At 37.3% G+C, this 11,814-nt stretch overlaps 1 protein-coding gene across 1 annotated transcript in view; it reads right to left on the bottom strand.

Moving 5' to 3' along the window:
* Nucleotides 1–237: 237 nt before the first annotated feature.
* Nucleotides 238–11,814, bottom strand: part of LOC101548894 (cytochrome P450 7B1) — a 201,220-nt gene continuing 189,643 nt past the window's right edge. The window contains exon 6 of the mRNA XM_055126896.1: nt 238–4,239. Coding sequence (XP_054982871.1) covers nt 3,952–4,239 — 288 coding nt within the window. The 3' untranslated portion in view covers nt 238–3,951. The remainder of the gene's footprint in view (nt 4,240–11,814) is intronic.

Here is an 11,814-nt window from a genome sequence, read left to right as displayed (position 1 = left end):
GGGTAGAAGTTTTAAGCTGTGAGCAGGCTTTGTCCCCCATTAGTTGCACTGTCAACAGTTTCCATTATTGACTTAAGTAGGTTGAGGGCACATTAGAGAGCACTATGCAGAAGCAAGAAGCAATAGCTATCTGTAAAGTAAGATCAATATATCTCTGAAACATATAACTTAGTAAGGAAATTATAAAATATAAAATAGAAATAGAAATTATAAAATAGAATAAAAAATTTCTATTATTTATAGAAAATCCAACTGTGAAAGTTAAATATATATAGCCAAAATCATAACATTTTATGCAAAATGTAAGTAAATAGTGCCCAGAGAGATAACTCAGTGGGCTGAGTGCAAGCTTTGCATTTAGGAAGCCTGGGTTCAGTCCCTGGGACTACATGGCCCCTAAGCATTGCCGGAAGCAACCTGTGAGCACCTCTGGGTCTGTCCTCAAAACAAAGGGCAGGGAGAATACAAATAAAGGTACACACAAGGCACATTAAAATACCTATTCTGAGGGATGTGGTGGGGGTAGTATTAGAGATAAAAAAAAGTATGTAAATAAATCCAGACAGGCTTTTCTAGGATAAATTATATATTTTTATATTAAAAATAAATTCCAAGTCCAAAAGGTGAACTATTAAGAACAAATATTGCCATCTAGTTTCTGTTTACAAAATTAGGAGCATTTAGGAAAGAGCTGCTTGGAATACCAACCTAACCATTAACTAGGGGCTATGGTCCTTATAGCCTCTAGTTATAAGGACTGGTCCAATAGGATCAGTCAATCCTATTGAACCTGACATTGAGAATTAAAGAATAAAGAAACAAACTATATGGGTAAATTAAAGAATAGAAATACTGGAATGGGGGCTAGAGTGATAGCACAGCGGGTAGGGCGTTTGCCTTGCACGCGGCCAACCCGGGTTTGAATCCAACCTGGGTTCGAATCCCAGCATCCCATATAGTTCCCTGAGCACCGCCAGGGGTAATTCCTGAGTGCAGAGCCAGGAGTAACCCCTGTGCATCGCCAGGTGTGACCCAAAGAGCAAAAAAAAAAAAAGAAATACTGTAATGTGTAATGACACTGTGAAAGGGGTGGGTGTTGGAACGATATATAACTGAAACCCAATCATGAACATTATTGTAGCTGTGTATATCACTGTGATTCAATACAAAAAAAAACAACTCTAGTAAGAATAAACTGGAAGAGGGTTCTAAAGAAATTACATAGCATGCAAATTAGAGAAATCATGGGAAGAAAAAAATCAAACAAGATGGCACATATAGAAAGAGAGTCTAACTCTGTGTCTACATCTGAGGACCCAATATTCAGAGACATAATGGCTGAGGATATCCCATAACTAGTGAAAGATAACGTTTTTAGACAAAAAAAAGCACCATGACAGGTGTGCATGACAAATAGACGCTGAAGAACATCAAAGACAGGGATCACGTTAAAGCAGTCAGAGATAGGAAGCATACAGCATACTAAATGATTAAACCCACTGAGGGCTAACTTCCTGAGAAACACAATGGAAGGCTTCAGGCCAAGGAAGATCTTCAGAGTGTCTTGAGGAAGTACTGTAAATCTAGTATCTGTGCCTAGCAAAATACTGTTTAAGAATGCTTGTAAAGGGTCAGAGCAATAGTGTACGCACTGGCCTTGCACACTGCCAACCCAGGTTCAACTGCCCCAATCCACTATGGCCTCTCAGCCTCACCTAAAGTGATTTCTAAGTGCAGAGCAAGGAGTAATGCCTGAGCATCTCTGTATGCGGCCCTCAAATAAACAAATGCCCCCCAAATAAGCACACACAAGATAATAATAAAAATGAACATATCTTCACTAAACAAAACAGGTTTATTTTTTCTTGTTTTTTTTTTGTTTGTTTTGGGGCCACACAAGGCTGTGGTTAGGGCTTTACTTCTGGCTCTGCGTTCAGGTATTACACCTGCCTGTCACTTGGGCAAGCAAGAGACCCTCTTATCAGCTGTATCTCTGGCCGCCAATCAAAACAAAATTTAGATTAATGGGTCTTAACTAAAGGATAATGTACATCAGTGATGAGAAAACAAATTCTAGGAAATCATTTTCTTATTACTTTGTTTCATTCTGTTATTTTAAAACTATCACTTTTTAAGAACAGTAGCACATTTCTAAAATATAGGAGGTTCCAATCAATAAGGCATAAGTGATCTGGATTTTATTTCTTGCTTTGTCTTTACATATGGCATCATCATTCATGTCAGAAGTCAGGCAATCCTTCGGTAATAGCAGGCATTGAGGAATCAATGACACAAAACTTGTTTGTGGCATATTAAATTGTTGCTATCACATAAGGCTGTAACTAAAAATATCGCAAGTAAGGGGTCTGAGCAATAGTATGGGAGGTAGGGCACTTCTCTTGTACATGGCTGGGTCAGATTCAATTCCTGATACCCATATGCACCCCCCACCTCAGCCCCCAGCATTGCCAGAGTGATACCTAAGTGCAGAGCCAGGAGTCAACACTGAGAACTCATGGGTGTGGACCAAAGAAAACAAACAAAATTTAAAATAAATCCAAGTAAAACAAACCCCAAGGTGGGACATTAAGAACAAATATTGCTATCTAGTTTCTGTTTACAAAACTGAGAGCATTTAGGAAAGACCTAATTAGAATACTGACTGAAGCCTTTAGATTATGCTAAACTCAAATGCTACAATCAATTCTACTGTGATTTCTACTTCTACATTTGCTCTTATAATAATCCAAATCCAAATATCTAAACAATTTCTGGATATATAACAGGTTTCATGTGTTATACATTAAATCCTTATCAGTAACTAATTTCAACATGAGTTATAACAGAAATTTTTTTCTATTGAACCATAGTATACAAATTTATGAATGTCACTGTCACAGTAATCCCATTGCTCATCGATTTGCTCAAGCGGGCACCAGTAACATCTCCATTGTGAGACTTGTTACTGTTTTTGGCATATTGAATATGCCATGGATAGCTCGCCAGGCTCTGCCGTTTGGGCAAGATACTCTCAGTAGCTTGCCAGGCTGTCTGAGAGGGGTAGAGGAATCGAACCCAGATTGGCTGCATGCAAGGCAAATGCCCTACTGCTGTGCTATGGCTCCAGCGATAATACAAATTTATGAATGATTAAATATTAAAATTAAAGTATTTAATCTACTGCAAAACTAATTTAATGCAATGTAGCCTTGCAATGTAGGTATTATTGATATACTTGAAGGGTACATTTTCTTTTAGCCTATCTCAAAAAAACTTGAATGCTTTCTCTGAGAATTTAAAATATGTTAGATTGAGCCCATTTCAGTACAAATTTACAGTTGTACATAAACTTTACATTTACACATATTAGGGAAGAATTTGAATGATGATAAAAGAAATTCCATATTACCAAGTCTATTACTATAAGATACATTTACTATTACAAGTGGAATTCACAATAGGTAGAAACCAGGAAAGCTAATTTAAGCTTATTGTTATCTTGATTTTGATGTATATTTCATATTACTTGTTTTATATTAGTTCTGTAACCAAGTATAAACTAGAGTGATACTAGATCAAGTAAAAAATGACACTTTTTCTTGATTATTATTAATTTTTTATTGACTTACTATTGGTTTACAATATGGTAGAATTTCGGGGTGTTAGCTTTATTTATATCTCTATGTACTATTACCACTCCCCTGACACTAGTAAAGTTTCAGTGACATAATACCATAAAAAAAAATCCCATCTGCTTATTCCTTCACCCTCTTCCCCTTTCCCTCCAGTAACCACTACAGTTGTCTCTGGATCTAAAAAGAAATGGACATTTTTTTAAAACAAACCAACAAAAAAATAAACATTTACAGAAAATAAAAACAAGTTGATAAGTAGAGGAGATATATATGTATATATATACATATATATATATTTTCCCCCCATTTAACCTCTTTAAGATTTTAGTTTATACCTAAATAGAACATCAAAACTTGGATGCTCAATACCAAGAAAAAAGCGTTTGTGGCTCAGTGCTACAGGTTCAGTACTAATTATTTCTAAGTCAAGATAAGTTAAAAATACAATCAACATCAGCTTTAACTCATTGATTGCCACATATCTGCCTGGACATTTGCTGATCCCAAATCCAAATGGTAACAGGTAATATCGCAGTTTTCTCCCTCTTTTGAAAAAGGTGGTTTTCTTCTTACCATCTTCTACAAAACGATCAAATCTAAACTCCTGTAAAGAAGAACACAAAGCATTAAAATTCATATGAAAGTGTTTGATTTATGGTTGACAATGCAGCAGCTCTCCCTGTCTGTCCTAACAGACTTTAATCTTTAATCCAGCAATGAACACAAATTAAAACTTGACCAAGAGCGGGGGTATGGTGCCGCAAGCAGGTAGACCTGGACCTGTGGGGCAAGTGCATCAGCAGCTTTATGATGCCTTCAGACTTCCAGATACCCCCAAATTGCTGCTGTGCCTTTGGCCAGACCCCAACAACCCAGGGCCAAGTTTACCAAGAATTAAATGGCCAATGTTAGGTATGTGGGAGCCACACCCACAAATCACCTCCAGATCAGCTATATACGCTCATTTATTGGCCTTATTTCAGAGACGCATAAATTTTGAAAGAGATCAAAAGATGCAGTAGGGCCTGTAGCGCAGAGGTAGGTGGGAACTCATGACTGAGAGCACCAGGCTCTCTTGGATCAGGACTTGGCCTCCTCCCCCTGGGTCCCCAGTTTCCCAGAAGCTTGACTGTCACACCCACAAACTTCCCCTGGTGCCATGTAATCTCATCAATGGCCAAGACCCAGAGACTATAAACTAAAGCTCCTGGAAGAGAATGACACAGAATTTCCTGGACATTATATTCTATCCATAACAAGCAATTCAAAACGAATCGTCTAGCATTGCCTTTTTGGCAGATTTGAGTGGTGGTGAGACTGGTGTCAAAATGTCGAATGTAACCAAAGTAGAGAGAGGGGAAAGTGTTACCTTAAAGGGGAAATATGGGGAAAATTGTCTGCCACACAAACAGGGGAAGAGTTGGAAGGGGGGGGGCGGGGATACTGGGGATTTCGGTGGTGGCACGTATGCACTGGTGAAGGGATGGGTGTTTGATGATTATATGACCAAAGCTCAAACATGAAAGCTTTGTAACTGTATCTCACAGTGAATCAAAAAAAAGGGGGGGGACATTCAGAATAGAATAAAAATCAAGTAATGTGGAGTTCATGCCCAATTCAATTATCTTAATCAATGGCTGAATAAATATCAGTACTCCTATACTATTAAAAAAAACCTCAAAACTTGACCAAGTGCAAATCATGTATGACCTTTCAAAAAATTCAAATGCTTCTAAGAAATTACTTTTTCCATATCAAAGTGAAATCCAAACACCTGTAAAACTTTACTTTCCAATTCACTTTCTCTCCTGTGCTGACTTTCATAAGTATAGAAATATTGCCTCTGATTCTTTTTCTCTGAAATGAATTCTGACATTGACATTTGATAGGTCAGCATTGGGTAGACATTACCTGCTCCTGTCCTGCTGCTATCTTTAACACCAATGAATCCTACTGGCCATGGAAGTTGCTTAACTTGGGTCTCTTAGATGATTCTCTCTATTCCTTCCCAGTAAGTTACCGATTCATAAGAACTATGAATTTAGGCATTACTAACACCCACTCGAACAGACTGACCAACAATGGGATGACAAGTATACAAGTGATACAAGTGATGGATTTAGGATTCGGTGCTAATATTTGGCTTAAAGAAACAAGGTAACACGATTCACACAAAGCAGTAAAGAGGAACTAGCTGTTTTACTGAGGAATATAGATGTACTGAATTTCTCCTATGACAGTTTAATTAGAATAAACTCTCTTTGGGTTAACTGTAGGGTAGCAGGTGTTTCTATAGGTTTGCATAAATAAGCTGTATTATTTGTTGCAGAAAATTATAGATAGGTTTATCTACGGTGTTTGGCCTGCCATCTTAATTTACTCTCACTTGAGTTTTCAAGAGGAGACTGAATGACCTTATTTCAGCCCATGGTGAATTAAACCATTGATTAAATTAATGCATGTGACCTACATGAAAATGGCCAAGTATATCCTGTGCTTGGTTCTCATTAACATTAAACCTGCTCATCACACAACCCTGATAGGAACTATGTCATATCAAAGAAGCATATCAGACTGAAAAAGCACTTCAAGTGCTTGTGAAAACTACAATTTATGTGTGGATTTGAATTGCTCACAAGTGATCTAATTTTTTTATTCAATGCCAGTATTATGAACAACAATGTTAATTTCTTTAAAGATATTGGGTATAACCCTCATTTCTGTAGGATACTTATTTTGATACTCAATTTTTTAGAAAACACACTCTGGGTTGTTTTCATTACACTAACTTAAAAGTTGAGACCATAGAACTAAAATGTATTTTCCCACAGAGTGGAGATTTATCTGAATAGGATCTAACCAGAACTAAATTAAAAACATCTGTTAATCTCTCTATGAATAATTATGGAGAGTCTTTGTTAACCTACATTTTGTTACTGGAGAATGACAGAATTACTATGTGGCATGCTCTCCTTGTGACTGTTTTCTATTACTGGGGCCCAGACCTGCATGCCTAATTTGAGTTCTACTGTTTCCTTCTTCTCTGACCAAGATAAGAAAACTAACTACCCTCGCGCTCCTGGTTTAGACCATCTCAGTGTAAATCAACTTTGCCATGAAATGATTTTATTAGTGAAGATTCCACTATTGAAGTCAGGAAATCAAAGGAAAACTTAGCTTGGGATATGACTTCATAGTGTCCCAGTAGCATTAAGTAAGCCTGAAATTGCCATGGTTTCCCTGTTCTTAGTGATGGAGATGGTGACTGTGCTATCTTCTGAGAAGTCATAGTGACCAACAACCAATGTGTCAGTGCTTCCAGTCTTTGTAACTTTTGGATAGTGCTTTCATTTTTCTCACATTTCTAGTCCATCAGTAATGTCATTTTTAAATTGCTCCACCTTAAATTAAATTTATTCATAAGTATCTTTAATGTTTATAGTTTATTGTTTATATTCTGAACAAGGAGGGATGACTACTAGTAAGCTCAATGAAGAACACATGGGCATAACTACATTTCTGTGTTAAAATTTATTTTGGGGGTCAGCTATGGTGCTGCCCAGTAGGTCAACCTGTACCTGTGGGGCAAATGCATCAGCAGCCCGATGGCTCTTTCAGACTTCCTAATACCCCAAAATTGCCACTGTGCCTCTGGCTGGACCCCAACAACTTGGGACCAAGTATCCCGAGAAATTAAACGGCCCAAAGTTAGTCATGCCCACAAACTACCTCTGGCTCAGCTATGCAAGCTCATTTACTGGCCATTCTTCAGAGACTCATAAATCTGGGAAGAGGTAAAAATCAGGCTATTTAAGTGCATTAATGGCCATTATCCAGACTCACAGATGAATCTCAGAAGAGAACAGCAAGCCGCAGAGACATCTCCCCACCCTGCCTTAGCATGATTTCAACAGGGCACCTTGAAGGGGGGGCAGGTGTGTCCTTCCACCTGCCCCAAATGAACCCCAGCAACTGCTCATCTTGAGACCATTTGGCATGCTGGGCTAGGACCCGGGGTGGCAGAGTGCAAGGCAAATTCCCTACCTGCTGGACTATCACTCTGGCTCAAGTGTAAACCTTTGCTAATGTTTCAGGATTAAATAAAACTGTGTGGTAATTTGGAAGAACTCCCTCTTGTGATGAATGAAAAACAGAAAGTATTATACCATTCCTCTTCTGGACCCAGTCATATGTGATTATGATGAAGTTAGCAAACCCTTAGCCATCAGGATGAAGACAGAGCTAATATATAGGTGATACATAAGCTAAGAAATCCCAGAGAGTTGGGGATTTCATACTGTCCTTTTTCACTTTTTTTTGGTTTTACTTTGGATCACACCCTATAGTGCTCGGATGCTATTCCTGGTTTTTTGTTCAGAAGTGACCATATGTGGTACCAGGGATGGAAAAGGGGTTGACTATTTGCAAGACAAGTGCCTTATCTCTTGTATTATCTCTCCATCCCAAAACCAAGCTCTTAAATTACATAAACTTTCAAAGACAGGAAATTTATGTTTTATCTTTATCATCTATTATGCCCATGAAAGTTTCTTTTGGGATATGCCATAGACATGCCTCCAGACCCTGTGGAGGCTGTTTCATTCGGGGCAACCCAGAGGGGGCACGGATGAGGGCCCTTCCCACCCCAATGAAGCCAGACCTGGCAGCCAAAAACCTCCAGAACTGCTCACGGCCACTCTTCACAGATGAGTCTCACCCATGAGTGAATCGATTCCTGGACATCTCATACTTTACACCACCAATATACCAAGAGCCATGCGCCACATTTGATTTTTCAAAACAGTTTCAAAAACAGACAAAAACTATTTATTTAGAATATTTCTCCATTTGCAAATTCTATGTGGTACTAGTAGTGCACATTCTAGGAACAGTGACAATAATCAAAATAATATGGGGTACAATTATTTATCACGATTTTGAATTTTCAAGGGTTTTCAAATTTATTTATGACTTTACAATCTATCTATTTGAGATGTAGATATGAGAGACTTGCATGAGATTAAGTAGACCCTTTCAACAACTGAGCTTTTGGTAATACTCCAGTGATTTTATAAGTGTTCTTTTTTTCATTTTTTTTTAATTTTGGGAAACTTCATGGTTATGAAAATGTGTTACCATCTTATCTTAAATGTTTGCTACTTATTTTCAATAGCCCAACTGTGTTCCCAAGTCTCCCTTTAGACTTTAATACCTGCAGAATTAGAAAAAACAAACAGTAGATTTAGTCTTCTCTATTGTCCCAGTTTTGGATACTACATTGACAAAAGAAAAATCATTACCACTTGCTGATTATTTAAAAGCCAGTTTTAATTGTGGATAACAGAAATAAATTTGAGAAATTGGTTCATCAACATATTATCTGGACTTTGTTAGATAGCTTTTAGCGTTCTAAAGTGGAAGGAAAAATTGGGAAAAGGCATTTCCTTTGTTCAATTTCACTTGGTACATTTTTTTCCTTTTATAAATCAGAGCTGTCTGAGTGTCTGACATTACAATCAGCTTAGCAATTAATAATTAGAAAAAGGATAATTTTTAATAAGTAGAAATTTTTAACAGTAGAAATAGGGGCCAGGAGAACTGGTTCATGGTAGGAAGCAAGCATGCAACCAAGGAGGAGGGTGACTGCAATTAGAACAGAGAAGGGTCCACAATGACAATGATAATTGGAAATGGTTACTCTGGACACAAACTGAGCACAAACTGAGGAGGTAAAGGGATGTCCATGATACCCTTTAAGTAACAGTATTGCAAACCACAGTGCCTAAAGTGAAAACAGAGAGAGGAGAGAGAGAGAGAGAGAGAGAGAGAGAGAGAGAGAGAGAGAGAGAGAGAGAGAGAGAGAGAGGGAGAGAGAGAGAGAAGAGAGAGAGACAGAAAGAGACAGAGAGAGACAGAGAGAGGAGGAAGGGTAGAAGTGTCTGTCAGAGAGAGAAGAGAGAGAGACAGAAAGAGACAGAGAGAGACAGAGAGAGGAGGAAGGGTAGAAGTGTCTGTCAGAGAGAGGAGAGAGAGAGAGAGGAGAGAGAGATAGAGAGAGAGAGGAGGAAGGGTAGAAGTGTCTGCCATAGAGGCAGGCTTCAGGGACTGGACAGGGGGAGGTGGGCAGAAGGGAAACTGGGGTTGGAAATGTATACTGGTGAAGGGATGGATGTTGGAACATCGTATAACTGTGACAGAATCATGTACGACTTTGTGACTGTATATCTCAAGTTTAAAAAGTAGCCCAACAGACTCATTTTCATGCCTCTTGGCATTCCTTTCACCATGGATCATATTATTACTGGTAGCATTGTTATATTCATATAAAAATCACTCCATCTATTTGAGCTAGTTAGGCCCAATATAATATTTGTCCTGAATTAACATTTTAACTGAAGCATCTTTTCACGTTAAGTATCCATCTATCTCTGTATCCTCATATTTATTCACCCTCTATGAATATCCTGTTGTTCACCAGACATGGAGAATTCTGAGACGGCGATGACAGGGTTTTCCCCTTATGGGTCTTATAGCATATGGCTGGCCAGACAGGTAAACCAATAATTTCAAATTCCACGTAGTACACACCAGGACAAACGCACACACAGGCCACAAAGTGGACAATAGCAAATACTCTGAGGAATGAGGTTGAGAATCACAAATACACTCAAGGAAAAGAAGTAATTAAGAATGATTCTTGTAAAGTATCTGAAGCTTGTTATTTGAGTAAATGAGGAACATTCCAGGAAGAGAGATATATGAAGGAAGAACATGGTCTGATTTTGGAATCAATATTCTAGAGTCTGTTAGGTTTGAATATCCTGAAATCATGCTTCACTCGTCTGGGAGATCTTGTTACATTAAGGTGCCTTAGTCTTTATGTCTCCAAATATAACTTCTGATATTTGTAGAACAGTTTGTGTTTTTGGCTGATATTTTAGTTAGTTTTCCTGTGTAATAATTTATTACAAGTTTGGCTGGTAATAATTAATTTCTTATTACTCTCCTAAGTTGCTGAGAACAAAATGAATGTAAATGGTTTTGAATTGTAACATTTTTTTTGTGTCGATAATGTTGACATTTTGCACTAATTAAAAAAAATAACGCCATCACAGAAAAATTAGCTGGCAAATTTTAGCTATAGCTATAGTTGACCAAGTTATTTAGTAAAAATTAGAGTTAGCCAGGATAATTGTGCTTAACCAATATTAATATTGTAATTTTGTTTTTCCATAAATATTGTACAAGGCAAATACTTCTTATTACTATTAAGAAATGCTTTAAAGTAATACTTCTGACTACTATAAAGTATTAAGTAATCAATCTATTATATAAAGTTTTGGAATTTCTACTTATCATTCTAATCAATACATCTTCCTTCAATATTCAACTTAAAAAAATCTTAAATTCCAATATATTTTTATATCATGAATATAAGATCAAGGGGTAGAGAATAGAAGGTACCCAGAGAATATTACCATATGAACAGTGGTGATTTGGTAAACATTTAGTATTTATTGTAACTTCAATGCTTTTTTTTTCCCCAGCCTATACCTGGCGGTGCTCAGGTCTTACCCCTGGCGCTGAGATCAGTGATGAGTTCTGGCAGGCTTGGGGGACCATATGGGATGTTGGGAACCAAATTCAGGTTGGCTGCATGTAAAGTAAATACCCTACCCACTGTATTGTGGCTCCAGCCCCCTTAGTGCTTATTTTACCATTGATATAAATAGCAATAAAATCACTGCACAATGAAACAGAAGTTAAATGAAGCAGAAGTTAAACAAATTAAAAATTGTGGCTAGAAATAAAATTACTCTAAAACATTTAAAAATAGTAGCTTGTCCTATTTATTAAACATCTACTTATAAATGAGCTTTTATATTTGCAGATGTGATAGTTACAGATAAAACTGATGCCTATAAAATGCTCATTCACTCACTAATACCTTATTTCCAATTTGCTAACATCATAGAGTGTTGCTTCTTCTGAAATACATAGAAATCATATGTATATTCTCTCTGCAATTGAAAAAATGTAGCCTTTGTTGATGAAATATATGCAAATTATATTTCTGTTTTTGAAGTCTGTCCTTTTCCTATTCCAAATTCAACAATATTTTAGTACGGTTTGACTGCAAAATATTTAACTTAGAAACCGTATTTAAAACTGGTTTACC

The sequence above is a fragment of the Sorex araneus genome, chromosome 2 (genome assembly GCF_027595985.1).
Source record: "Sorex araneus isolate mSorAra2 chromosome 2, mSorAra2.pri, whole genome shotgun sequence".
NCBI lineage: Eukaryota > Metazoa > Chordata > Mammalia > Eulipotyphla > Soricidae > Sorex > Sorex araneus.
The sequence above is the reverse complement of the archived record's forward strand: the minus strand, read 5'-3'. Positions and strand labels throughout refer to the sequence as shown.